The 19,561-nt window shown below is 36.3% G+C and overlaps 1 protein-coding gene across 1 annotated transcript; it reads right to left on the reverse strand.

Moving 5' to 3' along the window:
* Nucleotides 1-780: 780 nt before the first annotated feature.
* On the reverse strand, nt 781-19,252 carry RETREG1 (reticulophagy regulator 1). The gene is made up of 7 exons (XM_009909182.2): nt 19,065-19,252; nt 8,754-8,880; nt 6,912-6,996; nt 5,393-5,530; nt 3,771-3,835; nt 2,553-2,679; nt 781-1,359 (listed from the first exon to the last, which is right to left on the reverse strand). The coding sequence occupies exons 1-7, from the start codon at nt 19,097-19,099 to the stop codon at nt 848-850; spliced, it is 1,089 nt and encodes a 362-aa protein (XP_009907484.2). The 5' UTR covers nt 19,100-19,252; the 3' UTR covers nt 781-847.
* Nucleotides 19,253-19,561: the final 309 nt, after the last annotated feature.

Genomic DNA, 19,561 nt, shown 5'->3' on the forward strand with positions numbered 1-19,561 from the left:
CTTTTTACCTCTAACTTCTATTCCAAACAGCAACTACCTTCACCTGCTCCCAAAAAGGTTTTTCAATTTCTGTGATATAACGCTACAAAAATGTGTTGGATGGCTTTACATGGGTAATACTGCCAAGGACCAGACCAGACTCAAGGAACACAGCAGGTGGTCAGTCAAGTAGCATGCCACTTTACAACTCTACAAATCTAAAACAGGAAAGAACTTGGAAATGCATCACCATATCCAAAATATTTCAATGGTTTTAAATATGAAATCAACTTTTTTTATAGTGTTGCACACATATTTAAACTATAGTTGTGTTGGTCAGTGTGTTTCATATATAGTAGATGGACTATACATAAAGCAAACTGCAGGGATTCATAATTTTCTGTATAATTGAAGGAAGCGAGATTCAGTTAATCTCACTGCAGTCCTCTGATTACTTTAACCTCACTCTGCAAATCATTAATAGTATCACATGGCTGGCAACCAAGAGTAAATAAACTGCCCATGCTGAAAATTTGGCTCAGGACCCCAAAATACATCGTTGGCAAAAAGTTAAAAAAAGCCCTCTCCCCCAACTCTTTTGAACAACTGAACTCCAACACTCATCTGCAATCAAACAGTGGATAGATAATTAATTTCCATGCTACTACATTGAGGTATAACTACCAGAAACATTAAACTATCAGTATCAGCTGATATTTATCCAGTTAATTCACTCTGCGTAAGGGAAATTATTACAACACATCTAAGGGGATAGTTAAAGCTTACAGCTCAGAATTTTCCTTTTTTTTTGCATTTGATTTTTTTTTTATGTTTAATTTCTTCTATGTTACCAGCTACAATTTCCAGGTTAATGGCTTCCAAGCAGATTTGAAAGAAAGCCTGAAGACTTTTTCTTTTCCTGGGATTCTGTTTGTTGGCCTTGTGAAAGTCCCAATTCTTTCTCAATCTGCTCAAGCTCAGACTGGTCAAGCAGTTCAAAATCATCAGCTTCCTCTGTGTCTGTCTCCTCACTCAAACTGGGCACTGCATGTGAGGGAGCTTGCTGTGTGGACTGCAACTGGTCTTTGATGGCAGCAGACACTGCAGCTGCGATGACATCCCCAGCAATTCCACTCATTAAGTTAAAGGTTTGGTCACCGGTCAAAGGCAAGGAAAGCCCTGCTGTAGATGGTCTCTCTTTACTCTGTCTGGAAGCATGATCCACCTTGAGATATGTTTGTTCTTTTTTTTGTTTTTTCTGGATAGGCATACTGATGCTTGAGTCATCATCATCATTGGTTCCAGCACCATTTTCTAAAGAAGGAAATTCTGAAAGATCTCTAGTGAAAGCTTCTTCATGATCACTAGGTCGGTCGAAATCTATTACAGGGTTAACAGAAAGAAACCGTTAGCAAACATGAAAAGCTTCCCAAAATAAGCAACACAATGTAAAAATGCAGTTAGTAAGTGTTCCTTTGAATGCATTTATTAATCCATAGCCTAGTAGCCTTCTGTAATCTCAGTGCAGAGGAGCTTTGTGTTACATCTAAAATAAAATGATTTTGAGGTTATAAATCTAGTATCACAAATCACCTGGTATTAGCCTAACTCAGAAAATTATTTGAGGGAAGTATTTTTTAAAATAGTGTCATCTGTATATGAAACAACCCTTGCAGACCTTTAGCACAGGTAGTTTGAAATATACCAGCCATGTAAGTCTGAAAAATTTGTAATTGATAATATCTATAATTTTCAATATCTGCTCACCCTCATGATAAAAAGGCTGTCCAGGGAGGTTTCTGAATCTCTGCCATTTCAAATGCTCAAAGTTTAAGTGGTCACAGCCCTGAGCAACTTGGTAAGTTGAACTGGCTTTGAATAGAAGGTTAGATGAGATGAAAGATAATGGCTCATTCCATCTTAGGATTCTGTGACTATACAATGCTATTTATTTAAAATATCAACAAAGTAATTTAAATTATTAATCTGGACTGTATAATGTCATTAAGTATCTCACCCTACTTGTCATCTTCAGTTAACTTTGTCTAGAAAAAGAAAAATGCAGGATGAGCAGAACAATAAATCCCTAGATAAGATTACACCAAACTAGTGTTGTCCTTCATCTTTATTCAGGCAAAATGATAGCTGAAAACAGTCTGTAAAAAGTAAGAACTTAAAGATCTGCTCAAGATCAAGATGTGTGCTTGAGAATCTTCTTCTAGTCTTAGTCTTCACATCTAAATTAGGCTTATTGCTGTCTTGTCTTCATTAGCATTCTAGCACCAAAACCTAGTAATACTTTATTTAATTGGCTGTTTAGTAATTAAAAATTCACATTTTCTTCCTCGGCTTTTATTTGTATAGCTTACCTACAGAAGCATTGGTAATAACATAAAAGGTTTACTTGCTTAAAAGGTCAGATGGAAGAGAGCTTCTACATTTGGCAGGAAAAAACCCAACACAAACCAAACCAAAACCAACCCAAAAACCTTCTGTCCTCAAAATCTCTAATAATTTACAGGTAACTCACATTACTGCAATTCATTGATGAAATAGATGAAACCATTACATACCATCAGATGTGTCTGTCTGTGGAGAATACCCCTCAGATAAATTAAAGGTCCCATTATCGGTCCAAGATACTTCCGATACATCTGTGTCAGACACTGACAGCTCTTTGGCAACAACTGTAGGACTAACCTGCACATAAAATAGTCCCATACATGGTATTGTTATATTAGAAAGAAAAAAAATCACTACAGGACACAAATGCCTAGATACTTTAAAAGAAGCCTCTTGCATGACATAGCAATACAAGTCACCTCTGCAATTACCTTAATTGAAGAAACATGAAAATAATAGGAGTATACAATACTTAGAAGAATACCACAGAAGCATAGAATATTCCAGTTATTTATACAGAAAGTAGTATCCTACTGTAAAGAAAGCCTGCAAAAGCAAAATAAATGTAAATAAATTCATAAAGTTGGATCAAAACCCAGGCCATTATGTACAAGAGTCAAAAGTAGCTAATTAAAAAAATCATTATCCTTTACAAATGTATCCAACATTCAATCATGTCAGCTACAAATATATATCCCATAGGATATGAATTCTAAATTACAATTATACTATTACAATTACAGTATTTTTTTTCAGAATACAAAAACATCTTCAAAGTAATCAGTCAGAGTCAGGCTCTATACATTACTGATCAAATGATGTGTAAGAATTCCTGTCAATCTGATATTTTTTTTAACCAACCAGTGTGTTATAATGGAAGATTCTTTGCCATACAGTATGTAAGAATATTAAGAGAGAAAGGAGATATTAAGAGTGCTCTCATACATATCAAGAAATGTATTTATAGATAATATACAGGTTTACTGATTTTAAAAAATCAGCCAAGTGATTACAAAAGCATCTGACAAATTGTTATATTTAAATTTGATGAAACTTAACTGCAGTTGCACTGTTTCAAGTAAAAATAGCCACCTTTGGTATTAAATTCTAGTTATACAGCTGACACAAAATAAACACATTCTTCGTTTAATAAGCTAAAGAAACCATTACCTTGAAGGCCAGAAGTCACAAATGCAGTAAGTTAATTAGTATGAGTCTAAAGATGGAGACTATGAAATACTTTTAAAGCATATTGCTTAGTTCAGGAACACAGTCTCTCCTGGGCAGGTTAAAGTCTTCCACAGAAGAACAGAGATAGTATTCTAGATACTCTTCACTTTCTATATAGATTTTGAAAGCAAGATAGGGCTAACTGGAAAAAAAATCACCTTAGGACACAGAGCTGATATGTCTAATTCACTGTCATCTTCTGTGGGTTTTGTTTTTGCTCTTTCTGAAAGAAAAAACAAAAAACTAATGACAATGGATTTCCAGGTTCAGTGTATGTTCTCTGTCATACAGTTTACATAGCATAGTAAACTTCCACCTGCTGATAAAGTTTATAATTTATGTAGTATGCTACTAAAGGTGAGGGAGACAAGGCTGATAAACGGGCTAGATGTTTATCAACATATATTGTGCAGCAGTGGGAGAGATTATGTTGCTCTGAAACACATTCCAACAGATTTATTTAACCTGTATTGCACTTCCTTCAGAAGTCTCTCTTGCATACCATAATGTTATCTATCCTGGCAACATACATCTGTCTTTTAAACTACACTGCTGGTACAATGCACAGTTGTAACAGGCATTGCAGTTATCCCAGAACATTACACTTACATGAGAATATACAGTTTTCTGGGTAAGTGCATGTAATTTCCATTTATAAAACCCTTCTTTGCACATAGCCACCCTGTATTCACATCTATATTCAAATATGCATACAAAGCATCCCCTAAAGTCTGGTAAAATGTTGCTCCTTATTGATGAAAGGAGAAACAAATTTCTCCCCCTCTGTCTGAGAAGAGTCTAATGAATATTTTAAACCAATATAGGCTGGAAACCATAGCCATATTATTCCTGGCTGCTCATTTTTCTAAGTTGCTATTTCCTTTCTTGTGCCAGTACAAGGGTTTGTGAAAGCAAGGCAGGAAACTTGTCTGGGTTAAATTAGACTGGAGGGTGGGAAACAACAAAGCATCTAACATCAACCATTTCCCCAGAGCTGTCTTATGAAATTTATGAAACAGTGGTCTGATCTCTCTCTGACAGTTTCACTTAAAAGTAGAACAAGGTAAGAAAAAGAAAAAATTCAATGCATTATGCATTATTTCCAACTACTGCATTATATGCAAGAGAAGGGGGAAGGCAGATGGTTCCTCTTATTGTGTCTAGGAACAGCATGTTGTATGATGAATGCTTACAAGAAATGCATGTTTTAAAGCAGGTATGAAATCTACTGATATAACACTAACTAAAAGGGGTAGGTTATCTGCAAGTAATGTGACTACACTACAAAGCTTTAATTACCAAAAACTGCAGAGCACACAAAAAGCAAAGATAACACTGGTCATATAAATACTTTCTTGAAATAGCTTTATTACTCAATATATACAAGTTTCTAGTGTTTAAAGATTTCAGATAAGACTGAAAATTCTGTTACAGAGTTGTTTTGTGTTCTTGAGTGAGTCTCTCCTGGATAAGTTTGACTTACCTAACCAGAAATAAGCATTGCATACTTACAGCAAGTAGTTTTTTTATGAAAACCTACAAGCAGTACATCTAATCAAGTATGAAGAGAATCATCAGTCTTGCCTTATTTCCTTCCTTTTGTTTTCACTATATCCAGTTGTCTGACACACATTGCCACTCCTTACAAAGCTAAGAATGGTGGCCAAGTTCGAAGAAAGGAATGCATTTAAAATTGGCTTCACAGGACAAACCAAACTGGCTTCAAGGTCAGTCTCTGCATACCAAAGCACATTACTTGGGACTATGCTTAAGTACTCACCAGATCTCTCTTTTTTCTTCTGGATGATATATTCCACTACTCCAAAATCTAACTTAATCAGAAGAGTCTTAATTTTGCTGCACACTTTCTGTCCAAATTCATTGCACTTCAGGAAGGGACATAAAAAGGCACACAATACTGTAACAAAAATGAAGACACAGATAAAGTAATTTCTAAGAAATTACACAATAAAGCTTAAACAATGCATTTGCATAACATGGATTTTACAACATACAACTGGTTTTACATAAATGCACTATGAAATACCCATGTCAGACAAGCTGTTCATGTCAAATCCAGAAAATGCCACTGTATTCATAGCAATGAACATTTTTTTTACTTCCAGTAAGGCACAATTTATGATCACTGTAACATGTATTGTTGTCTTGATTTAGTCTGATTGTGATATCTCTGCCTGGGAAATATGACAATTCAACATTGTGCCAGAATCAGCAATACTTGTAAGTTGACTTCCATAGAAGAAACAGTACTTCTCAGAATCTACATATATATACATATATGTGTATTTATGGCAGAATCATAAAATAGTTTGTATTGGAAGGAAGCTTTAAAGGTCATCTAGTCCAAAACCCCCTTGCAGTAAGCAAGGACATCTTTAACTAGATCAGGTTGCTCAGAGTCCCGTCCAACCTGACCTAGAATGTTTCCACAAACGAGGCATCTACCACCTCTCTGGGTAACCTGTGCCAGTGTTTCACCACCATGACTGTAAAAGAATCTTTTTCTCTAGTCCAAATCTCTGTCTTTTAGTTTAAAACCATTATCCCTTGTTCTGTCACAACAGGTCCTGCTAAAAAGTTTGTCTCCAGTCTTAACATTCTCCCTTTGAAAAGGGAAAGCCCACAATAAGGTCTCCCTAGAGTCTTCTCTTCCCCAGGCTGAACAACCCCAACTCTTCAGCATTTCTTCATAAGAGAGGTGTTTCAGCCCTCTGATCACTCTTGTGGCCCCTGTCTGGACTTGCTCCAATAGGCCCATGTCTTTCTTGTGTTGAGGGCTCCAGAGCTGGACACACTCCACATGAAGTCTCACCGAAGTGGAGTAGAGAGGCATAATCGCCTCCCTCAACCTATTGGACAGTCTTTTGCTGCAGCTCAGGCTATGTTTGGCTTTCTGGGCTGCGAGTGGACATTGCTGGTTTTTGTCTAGCTTTTTGTCCACCAGTAGCCCAAAGTTCTTCTCCACAGAGCTGTTCTCAGTTCCATCCTACTCCAGCCTGAGTTGATACCAGGGGTCAGCTTTACCCAGGTACAGACCTTGCACTTGGCCTTGGTGAACCTCATGAGAATCACATGGGCCCAGTTCTCAAACTTGTCAAAAGTCCCTCTGGGTGGCATTCAGTCACTCAGGTGTGTTAACCCTACCAATCAGCTTGGTGTCATCTGCACACTTGCACATTTGGGTAGATATAAATAAATAAATAAATACTCCCTATACATAGACCAGATAAGGAATAACTACATATGTAAATCATGATGGGAAGAGAGGCTGTACTTACACAAGACGTAAGAGAGGACGACTCCAGGAATGTAGCTTCCCAAGACAGTGAAAAATGTACATATACTGCAGACTAGCAGGCAAAACTGGGAAAAATATTGAAGCTGGCTGTTAACACTTGAACACTGTTCAAATATTTAGATAATTTTGCAAAAGAAAATTGAAGGTTTAAAAAATAAAATTCAGAAATACTTTAACACTTTTGGTGCAAACAAGCATCAAACCATTTTGGCAACTTAGGATATACCCCTCTTCCATTATACAAATATGCCCTTTTTATTTATTCACTGTAAAGCTTTAACAGACTCATGGCTATTGCTAAAATTACTACAGATTACTTCACCTTCATTACACAAAACAACACTAAACAGCTGGTATGCAACGAAAAAACTAATTCAGTAACTGAAATATTGCAATGTATACTTGCTGCATGCTTACAAAAGCAACAAACCTTTAATTACAGTTCTCTCCCCTGTTGCATTGTTTCATGAAACTGTTTTATATGCCAGCAAGCATTCTCATGAGGCTTGTTGGCTACTCTAGCATTCCTGTTAACGACAAGACTGAGCTGCATTTTCAATGTAAAACTTGATGTTTGGTTTCTGCTGTGACTGACACATACAGTGCATCTTTCACAACTGCAGTGTTGAGTACAGAATTGATCTGTTAAAAGTTTACAGGAAGATTCCATTTGCCTTTGGAACTGAATTGCAATAAAATGATTAATTCAAAGAAATTTTGCACATAGCACCAGTGCCTAATCTGCTTGTAATTACAGCAGTAAAATTAGAGAGTGAGGTCAGGAAAACATGTTCTCGGAATTTGCTTTACTAAATCAGCACTAGATATACCTTAACATACAGTTGCTGTGTCATGCTACCACATGACAAAACTATGGGATTGTGTATACTGATATAGCATTTCCTTATCTCAATATACACCTACTTCTTTTTTAAAATAACATTATTATCCTAAGCATACAACTTCATTTCTTTTCTTTAATAATTTATTCACCTTTGAAATGTATTTCATCCTGGTGCCAAGTTGTATTTTCAGTTTAAATGCCTCATATTTGAGCGTGGTACTACATAGTTTTTATTTACTAACTTTGGAACAGCCTGTTTTCAGGAAAGAACCTGATCTCAAACTTGAAATGAAAAGAGGAGAAAAAGCCTCAAAATAGCCTTTTAAATTGTATGTAGACATACAACTATAAAAATGAAATCTACTATTGCCAGGACATACTTCCACAGAAAACTGCTTCACTTTTGGCTAGAACTACATCATGATAGTCCTCCTATGTGGAAGGAAGAAACCTTATGCTCACTTGCCTCTTTGTGAACTGGGTTTACAGCTCAGTCTTTCCAGGAAAAAACAAGCCAACCAAACCAAAACCAAACCTACGACTGTATCTGTATGGAAGAAAAATGATCACAGTAAAATACGAGGAGTTCTCTTCTATCATGCAATACTTGTGCAGCTGTTCCTGAAAACTACAGTTCTTTGAAGGCAAAAAAAGGAAAAAAAAAGCTCTATTTAGGAATGATATACTTTTCCTGCTTTTATTAAATTGTGATGTATTAAATTTTCTTTCTTTGGAATGACTGGTGAGGTTCAGGCACCTGTAAGGTGGGAGACTACTGCTATAAACCTGACTGAGAATACTTTTGCTCATGGATGAACTACCAGTGTTCTTCACAGCAAAAAGCAGAAACTCATAACTCAATGAATCAAATGTGCATTTTTTTTCTTTGCTTTGCTTGCTTGCTTGTTTTTTAAAAAAATCTATCTCACCTTTTTACTGAACAACACTGAACTGTTAACCTTAGTCAGGAGTGCTTACCTTGCCAGGGTTTTGTTCCTTGAAGTGGGACATTTCTTGAAGAAACACAAATAAATTCATAAGTGTTTCTGAAATGCACTGATTTATTCTGGGTCTGTAGTCTTGCCTGGAATTGATGATCTTCCAGCTGAGTAAAACAAAAATACCCAACAAGTTTGTTATGGCTTGTAACAAAGTTGAAATTGGTTGAAAACATCAGGTTGTAAAAGCTATAGCCTCAGCAATGGCTGCTGCTATGCTACAGAAACCTGCGCTTGTTTCCACATATTCTACGCTGGGTGGATCAGATGGTTTTTCACAACAACAATCACAAAGAACCCAACAAAACAAACAAAAAAATTCTACTCAGTAGCAGCAATTCTCAGCCCATGAAAGCAATTATGGAAGAAATTATTGCTTATTCATCCTGGCCACATCAAAACACTAAGTTCAAGGCACAGATGTCATCGAAATTTAGCAAATGAATCCTAAACTTGTTTCTTAAAAAATATACCATACTTTTCATTGCCACAGGATGACCAGACATGTTAATAAATTTAATACTCATAATCCATTTGCTTTTTCTTTTCTATTTTTTGTCATCTGCAGACTATGGTGATCCATAGCAGACTTTTATCCACCTTAAAAACTATTAATTCCTCATGAATTCTTGATGTTTACTTCTATTTCCTCACGAATTTTCATTTTTGCATTAAATTGAGAGTACTGTTTTAAAAGATTAGCTTATGGCTGTTCAAGCCTTTTAGTAAAATTTTTTAAACCTATACTCAAGAATTTGCTGAAAAATATGAGAAAACATAAGTATCTAATTTGGAGCTGATCAGTGTAGACAATATCCAGTCCAAATGATCATATCATATACTTTTCTGGAGTAGATATGTCGTCTACAATGAAGATGTTTTATGAAACAAAAAATGGAAGGAAAAATATAAACAGGCAAGTCAATGTCTAACCAAACTGGTAAAAAAATAGGGGATGCATAGAATAGAATAGAATAGAATAGAATTTGCATCACCATGCAAATACTGAGACTCTCACATAAATTCTGTACCAATTTTACAAAGTCATTGTTTGCATAATTCACTGCTCAGTTCACACATCTTTGATCACACTGAATACAAGTAAGCCATAAACAAGCCCACGGTGGATACGTAATCCATTAAATGTCCAAGGCACTGCTGCATTAATAGTAAAGATTTTGTCATAGGTGAAGCAAATGACATGATAAATAAAAACACAACATTATGACAAAAAAGAATGTACAATGGTCAATGTACAGCAATAAGGATATACACATAGGCTGTCACATCAAACAGCCACCTGGCTGAAAAAATGGATGTTAATTCTGGAAATTACTTACTTGAAAGTTACATGCATAATTGCACTGGACTACATGAGTTATATTGGTTTTTTCCTAAAAGGATAAGCTTCTGCCTTTCTTCTCTTTGCGGAGCTGGGGCTATATTCTGATACCACACCAAATCACAGAATGTATCTGGTTGAAGAGACCTCAAAGATCATCTTGCACAGTAGTGTGCAACACATAGTAACAAAGGGACAGTTATAAAACCGGTCAGGTGGCCTAAATTAGGCAGAAGCTCTGATCAATGAATCATAATAGGAAGTGTAGTCCACACCATTATTTTATAACATCAAATGAAAAGTCTGGGATTACTTTTTTACCTCAGATTTCCTTTCAGCAATTAATAAGAAAACTACACAAATTGTAAGAAACTACATACACAAACATCCATTTCACTTTCTTTTCCAAAAACAGTAATAACAAAAAAAATTCAGTTATATAACCCAAAATATATGTAACTTCTATTTTACTATGATAAAAGGAGAAAGCGAACTCTGAATCTTAAATCCAATGCCTCAGCAAAAAGAGCACCGAACTTAAATTCTCCTTCAAATCTTTAACATTTCAGCCAAATCCTAGAAAACATGCCATTTCAGCAAAGTCTAGCATAACTTTTTCTCACAAGTATAAATCGCTGCTCTACCTCTCCTGAACACACAGGATAATAGGATTTGGGGTTTACGTTGCTGTGGTGTAACTGCTGCTCAGATTTAAAAGTGTGGATTTTCACATACTTGTATCTAAGCCAAGAGTTAGCAGTCTTCTCCCACATACATGGCATCCATTTTCATTCTACATAGGAATGTTACCACCTTCTCTATTGTATTGCAGATAAATTGATAGGAAGGTTGAAAGCAACTTTCCTAACAGAATGGAGGTTAACCACCTACTCCTATTTTCAGATACATAGTCTCCGCAACTTCATTTTTATGAAAAGTCACCCAAAATTATGGTCAAAAATGCCTACTCAAACACTCATAGGGAAACCCATCTTTCTTTATGCCTGTATTTAACTACCGTACAGCAACTTCGCCACAAGGTGGTGACACAGCAACACTTAAAATCGGAGCATAGTTTGGGAGCCATTTCAGACTATAAACAGTAAACACAAACATGGGGGGATTCATATTCAAAGTACTGCATGCATACCGCAGCACAGAGCATGACTTAAAGAAAAACCTGTATTTCAACCGTGATATATAACTGTTTAAAGTTCAAAAATTCAAATCATTGCCCTGTTCCAACTTTATTGTAGCACAGGATTTTCAATATTTGTTGTATTGTAGTAGAGTGTAGTGTGATTTCCTCCTACATTAAAAAATACTCAGTGTGAAATGTTTTTCTCCCACTCTTCAAGAAAAATAAAAAGCCAAACCCCAACATAAAGTAGTGTACATGAAATCTGTAGGATGAGAGTCTGGTATCTTGAACTATGTGACTTTTCTAAGACAGAGAAAATGCAACATTTTTTCCAGCACTGCATGCAGGTGTTTGCCTCTGACAGTGGATAGGAATAAAAACATTAAATAACCCATGGAGAACACTGCAGGAACCTAGCCAGACGGATTAGCAATGTTACACAGAACTTTTTGTCTGCCTCCCATCCACAATAGCAATTTCAATTTCCCCCTTCTCTAATACTTAGAGGCTTGAGAAAAGTAATATTCTAAGGTTTTGTTTTGTGAGAACTGCAACTCTTACAGATAGGCTACCCTCCCTAAGAAACCATTTGTTCCTAGCTTTTGCAAACCATTCTACAGGATTAATAATATGTATTTTAAGAGCTGCCTGTTCATTCTAGTGTTGAAAACTACTATTAAAACAGTGCCCTGAATTAGTAAAATTCTTTTACAGAGTTTACTCCTAGCCTTTACTTAAAATGCTGACAATCAAAGAGGAACTTTGTGGAGCCACAAAGAGAAAATGGAATTGCCTAATGCCTACTGTAGGACAATTGTAGACAGTTGGCTTACTAACTTCAAGTTAATAGCATAAATAGGGGTAGGAAAAAGATGAAAACATAAACTACAATAATTATGCAAACTACTTTCAGATATGCTAACCACCAGTATAAAGACTACATAATTTAAGAGGAGGAGATACAACAAAGCACATTGGTATAACTAAAGTCAATGCAAAACAAACATGCAAATTACACAGAAAAATGCCACATTTGCAGGAAAGGTTCTGTGAAGTTGCTTCTCTTGGTTGTAAATGCTTTCTTTTGCCAAGTTGAAAAGATGTTGAAAGTATAAGCAACACTGCAGATAAAATGTATTGCTAGATGCTTTGGTCCCGTAGTCCACATGCAATGGATTGACAAAGCAAGAAGAGTGGATGGTAGAAGTGATGTTTGCTTCAAAACATTACAAACCCACTGTTAAGTTTGCTCTGTAAAAAAATACTTAGCATCTTCTTGCAGGCCACATGAAATCACAAGACACCTTTATGAGTTTGACTATAGCCACACTTCCCTATTTTACAAGGCACCCCAGGGTCTATTCTGATCTTACAGAGCTAGAGGGTGTAAGAAAGTCAGCTTGCTGATCTTCAGTGTAACAATCACACCAACATGCTTCCTCTTCTTGTCACACCTCCCAGTAACTGCCAACCCTGGTAACACCTGTCCCTGCTGTCCCTTTGCTTCAGAGGCCACTAGAGCAGTAGTGTTACCCAGAGGCCAGTGGGCTGGAAACAGTGGGATCCTGGAGAAGGGGGAGAAAGAAGGAAAGGAGGTACAACTTACAGTTGTATGTATGCAAAGATAGATTTGTACTCCAGACAAATTAATTTTTCAACGATCACATTTAAAGACAAAAAGGAAAAACATAAAGAAGATAGGTGATGTAGATGATGAATGTGGACTGCATGACTGCGATGTCAACAAAGAACACAAAAAACTACTTCAGTGTAGGATCAGTGGAGTTGCTTACCGTATCTTCATAGATTACTTAGACGTGAATTCTAAGCAGCTTTTGGGATTGCTCTCCAGGTATTCGTTTGTGGGTGTAAGCAGACAGCTCTCACTGAACACCTTCAACATTATTTTTGTGCACAATTAGAGTAAGTTTTATGCTCCCATCACTTATCCTGAGTTTGATATAAAGTACTATACTTCTATTTTAAATCTACTGTCAGTAAAGTTGAAGGTATTAAGAGAGAACATGAATTACTCATAGCCGTCTGACTACTTACTGTGTAATTTCTAAAACTCAGCAAATACAGAAACTGTAGTTACCTAGTAGCAGGGATAAAAAAAGGGGGGGGGGGGGGGGGGAAGAGGGGGAAAAAAAAGCCCACAACACATTCTCCCACCCCAGATGCTTCAACCCATCACAGTCACAAACTCTGGCCAGAATAGCCAGTGGCATTACATTCTCTAAAATTGACTGATGGTGTCATGCTCTCATTTTGTATCTCGACATCTGTTCAAGCAAAGCCCCGTCATATTTCTCTCAGAAAGGTCAGCAGCTCTCATGTTACTGCTTTAAAGATCTCTTCGTGATGTGCTGGATTTTTTTTAAATTATGTGTACACAGTTTTATATGTACCTTCACATAGCTATACTACTGAGAGTGACACAGTACACCGTGGTGTGGGGGATCTGAAGGATTGCGCCTGCATAAACAAAGAGTTAGTAATTATAGAGCTTTTAAACCCTCTTGATTTCCCAACTGTAACCACACACACTTGAAACCTGTAAAGACTCTGTAATTTTAATGGTAACTTAGAATGTGCTAGTGTAGGTGGAAGAGCTGAAAGCTACTTTCCCAAAGATATGTAAATCAAAATAAAGGTAATATGGCTATTTTGTAGTCTTTCATAAAGTACCATCCAGAGCTTATAGAATGATGAAACTATAAGGGATGAGGATCACTAAGGACAAACCTCACAGGCAACCAGAAGTTAAATATGAAACCTGATAAATGAACTCAAGTGTGTAAACTGTCAGCAAAACCTGACCAAGAAAGTTTACTTTTTCCGAACTTTCACAGGTCTCTCCTGCTAGGAGAGGAATCACCACAGTGTACAAGGGAGTGAGTATGATGATGACCCTTCTTTGAAACAAACATTTTATACCTGAAGGCCTATGCCAAAAACATATTTTGAAATTTGTCTTCTAACTTATTCAGGCAGAGAGATAAGGAATATAAAATAGCATTTACATAAAGTTTGTGAACAAACATTGTCAATGTTGGGTTTTTTTAACATTTAAATTTCAGGTCACCACATGCTCAAAATAAAAATAAACATCCTTCTATCTCTCCAAAATATAAAATAGTGTAAAAACTACCTTTTAAGGGTTAGTGCATTAAAGTACCAATAGTAAACCCTCTAGAATCTACTATGGAACTGTGTGGTAGAAAACAATGCAATATTGATTAGCCTTATCGCAACCCAATGGGACAAACTGCTGAATGTTACGTGCACTACATTTGAAGACATAATAGCAAGCACCACTGAACTCACAGCATAGCATCCTAGCAACCCATGTGGCTAATTAAAAAGGTGATTATGTAGAACTGTGCTTTATTCTGTGCCACTTCTGCATACTATGCAATCGCTAAGTATACTAAAATAATTATACATGTGTCATGTGGCTGTGAATCACTGTGACATCATGTAGAACACTGCTTGCTTCAAAGAGTTCCACAAAATGCTTCTGCATCACCAAAAGAAGGAGGAACCCAGGAAGCATCCACAAATACACTTCATTCTTTAATTTTAGGGAGAATCTTCATCTGCAACCTTTTTACTACAAACTCTACAAACTTTTCTAATAGAAATCTCTCTGGCTTGTAGATACCTATATGCACTTTATTTCCCACAGCTAATCTATAGGTGTTGTATAGGTTTAGACTTTAACCCACATATAATACTGTGGCAAACATCCTTTAACCAATCACATTTGATATCCTACAGCTTGAACACGCTTGGAATAGGTAAGATATGCTAAGTTAGACAAATTATGTTTTTAATTTGAAGCTGGATGGTTCGATACTATGATACTATGATACTATCTCTTCTATTCAAGTATAAAGTTAGTCATCTTAGTAAGGAGCTGTATTGTCTGTCTAGCTGATCATATACAAACTGGTTAACTGCAAATTTTGAAGGTGATTCCAATACACAATTTCCTCAACAGACCAGGGCATAGCTTGTTATCACTTTATGCTGAATGTCCTGCTAAAATAAATAAAATTTAGGGCATTTCATTGTCCTAGGCAGGCTCTTCTAAGTAAACTGATAGGTCAGTTCTCAGGGGAAACCCTTCCTCTGAACTGTAGTACTCTTGTCCAGCTCCTCTGAGAAGAGCACTAGCTACTCCAGTTGGAGGTCATTCAAAACATGAAATATGATCTGATAGTCAAGTGCTATTACTCCAAAGTCATGACTTGGTCATAAGTGTAGATTTTTTTGTAATGTCTCTCCTTGCAAGAAAACTGAGTGTTTCAGTGCTACATAAATACTGTCACAGACTTGCTTTCTGTTTAGCAAAAACTATAATGCTATCACTATATGCTGTTGTCTTTTTACCAAGACAGGTCTTTTTACCAAGATAGGATGTTCCTGGTCAGCTTCCTATTCATAGTACACTAGTTTTGCTCAGAAGAGTAAGGAAGCCTTATTTGTATCAACAGGAACATAAAGTGCTGTTTGCAGAACCTTAAACAACTCTGTCCAGATGTTGGAAGCAATTCTTTCACATTTATTTTTCTCACATGAGACAACTCATATAACCCCTTTTCACAAAATCAATTAATTTTCCTCCCTCAGCCTCCACATTCTTCAGCTAGAATACTCTTAGTTCAAGGCCTCTCAAAGTTAAACAGCTAGGAAAGATGAGCTGAACATTCCTTGAGTTAGAGAGTAGCTGCACACAAAAAAAGGGAAAATTTGACTTTCAAGTGCCAAAGAAGACTTCTAATCTGCAAAAACCTCCATTGTGCCTCCATTCGGGCACTGAATTCAGTCCTAAAAGGAAATCAAATGCTTTCCACTCTATTAATTAATACTAGCAGAAAAAGCAAATATTCTTATATCATTACAAATATGGTTTGAGTAATTAAATAAAATGCAGATTTGACTTTTAACAGGATGTTCATTTTTTAAAGTTCAAGCACATACTATGAAAGGCACTGTAGTTTAAAATAATGTAGCTTTCATTCCCATTATTATTTATGTCAGAAAAGGTTCCTGTCGAGCAGTTTTGTGTACCAACCTTTTCAATAATAGGCAGGTGACAGCGATTAGAACAGAGGCATTCTTCTGATAGAGGAAGTTACATGTTAGTATCTCTCTGAAGCACCTACAGTCATGTGCTTCTGCCACTTCAGGACTGAATATTGACAGTATCTTTTATACACTCATGACCATCATTAGATTCCAGAGTTATTAATTTTTGTTTGATTTTTTAAAAAATCAATTCTATCATCTTACACCAAACTATAGAGGATCTGATGGTCAAGAATGACTAGGGCAATAGGTCATCCTTATGCTAAACTGCTTTCAGTCCTTTATTTTCGAGCACATCTTTCTTGACTGTTCTTGATTTGCTGCCACCCAGGATTACATGACAAAATGAAAAAGAAGATATTAGTTGCTACCTAATGTTCATAACTCAGCTTTTTTTACTAGCTTTACTAAGAAGTACTTGAGTATATGTTCCTTTGTTTCTTATACATTTAAACTGGCAGTATGACTAACAAACTATTGACCAATGCTGCCTATTTAACTATGATGTTATAAGCTTCATGAAATACACTTGTGATGCAATATTACATGCTTTCTGAAGTAGGCCATGAACTTGAGAGGGGACAGGATGTGAGAAGTATTTGTTTGCATCTGAGAAGGAGCTACAAGGAAAACAGTGTGCTGGAAATGATTCGTGTACAAAGCTCATTCTATAGCTTCTACAAAAATACTACTGCTCTCCTTTTAAATATATAAATCAGTAACTTTGAGTCAGTGTGCCCTCCAAATTATCCCATTATCTGTACATTAGCATTACTCTCTCTTCTTATACTATTCTGAAATTAATTGCTCTAGTACAATTCCAGTATTTTTCCAGTATGGTTCCCATAGCTCCTCCTTCCATTGTTTAAAACTTGGACCCAAATACTCTGACCTCTACCAAATCTCATTAAAACTTCTGCAGGAATGCTCTCCATTTATATCTGATTTGTTATCCCTATGAGGGCTAAAAGGCAAATTAATTCCAGAAAAAAACTGGAATCTTTAGATTGAACTATTTTCTCCACCTTTTTTTTCTCAATAGTAAGCACACAAAAGGCTGAGGGACTTAAGATTAGGGTCAATTAATTTAATGATAGTTTCAGAAATTACAAATAGGAAGAGTAGGCCTATTATTATGCTTTTTCAGAAATATCCATCCCTTCTTGTTTAAGAAAAAGCCCACAAGCAAAGTAAACAACTTTGTTTCACAGAAACCTGAAGTCTAAGAGGTTTAGATCTAGTACTATTTCTGTTTAACTGCCAATGCTAGCTACAAGCCTCTATAGAGAAAGAACCATGAACAAAGGAAGTAAATTACAAAGCTTGTATGTTTTGCACAACAGTTGCATCCTTTTACATATTTGCAAACCCTACTCCATTCTTTTTATTTTTCCAAACCATGAAGCATATCATTTATAAATTTAATTTTAAAAAACCCACTATTATTATGACCTGAAATGTGTCATGCATTTGTGCTGCTTTCCTTAACAAACCAAAGATCCAGATAAACATTTTTAAATGAATAGCAATGAATGCTTTGGTAGCTATCAGTAATGAGTTGACATTCCTTAATCAGAAAGAAGAAAATGTGACCTACTAGTACAATTACTTTTAATCTATGTCATATATAGGGCACAACTTAGATCCCTGAAAACGGAAATGCGTAGGTGACCCCACCTTCAGAAAGACCCAGTTATGCCACTAGGGATCCAATCACCCACACTCAGCCAGTTAGCTGACCATGCCTGAATATACTAATCTACAGCAGATAATTAGAAATGTCTTCTGTATCTCATCTGTATTACCACACCACATTGACATACATACTGGAACAGCATCCACGTAAATATACAATTTTAAATCTAACTGGAAGAAATCCAATTAAAAGCCATAATGAAATGCCCACTTCTGATGCTTGCAATTTCTTTTATTTGCCTCTTTATTCTTAACTAACATTAAAAAAAGGGTCTATTTTCACATACATTTTGCAGTATCAAGTATTTCATTAACATCATTTTAGAGCCACAGTTTGATTGGCATCAAGACAGTAAAAACTGCAACTACAGAAAGACTATGTGGACAGTACAAAACCTAGATTTACAAACTCTGTCACAGACAAACATCAGTAGCATCCACTTTTAAAATACCTATTTTTAAATCTGTCTATTTAGCTAAATTTAATTAGCATATTTATTCCATAGGAATGTGCTGGATCACATCTGACAAAATAATGTTTGTGAAATTTTTAAAGTTTAGATCCAATTACTTATTGTTATGACTGTTGGTTTTATTAGCTAATGAAGGTAAAAGCTAGATTTCAGAAAGACAGGCATACCTCACAGGGACACAGTGCCCTATCTCATAGTAATGAGTAATGGTTCTGTCAGTAACGTGCCTCTGAATAAACTATTTGTGTCTCTGACATTTTGAGGCTTGTAGGTTGTCCCATGGCTGGGAAAAGTAAAACCATCCAGTATTTTTGTCCCTTCAGCTTTACTTTAAGTAATACACAAGAGCTGTACATAAAAGCTGTCTTCTAAAAAGCCTTAGGTTAGGTTTAGCAGCAAATCCCTCAAGAATTAGGTAATGTGTTAAAATGCATAGAAAACTGATCTTAGGCTGAGGACTCAGGAGTGCACACAGATCAGTCACACAAAGCCTTGGTCCATACTGTGCTGTATAAGAAGGCCATCACAATCAAGGTACAGTACCTTTCATCTTGTCCCAGATCCTCACTGTCTGGCATTTCAGATGTGAAAAGGAATTCTATTTCTATCAATCTAGATAATCCAGGCAATGATCTTCTAGTCTGTTTTGTGTTTTAGAAGAGATAGCCCAGGCACCTGTCCTGTTTGCGGCCAAGAAGAGCACTCCTTGCTCAGAGAGCAAGTGTTTACAAGACATCCTAAGTGCCTGCTGGTCTTGAATGAAGTTCAGAGCGTTCAACTTTGATTGGCCAAGGCTATAAATAAACAAGTTGTGACTCACCTCATGCACTATGACAGGGTGTTTAGTAGCAAGCAGAGCCAAAAGCAAAACAGGGTTTGTTTTTTTAATCCTGTCTGTTCATGTGAGAGAAAATCACCACCCAGTTAGTACATTTTATTCTTCTGCTTCCACTGGCAATCTTCATCAATGTCTCCCTGTTTTCTTAGGGGTGAGTGAGCAGCAACCAAAATGACAGAAAGGTAAAGGACACAAACTTTAA

Source organism: Dryobates pubescens, chromosome 9 (assembly GCF_014839835.1).
Source record: "Dryobates pubescens isolate bDryPub1 chromosome 9, bDryPub1.pri, whole genome shotgun sequence".
Classification (NCBI taxonomy): domain Eukaryota; kingdom Metazoa; phylum Chordata; class Aves; order Piciformes; family Picidae; genus Dryobates; species Dryobates pubescens.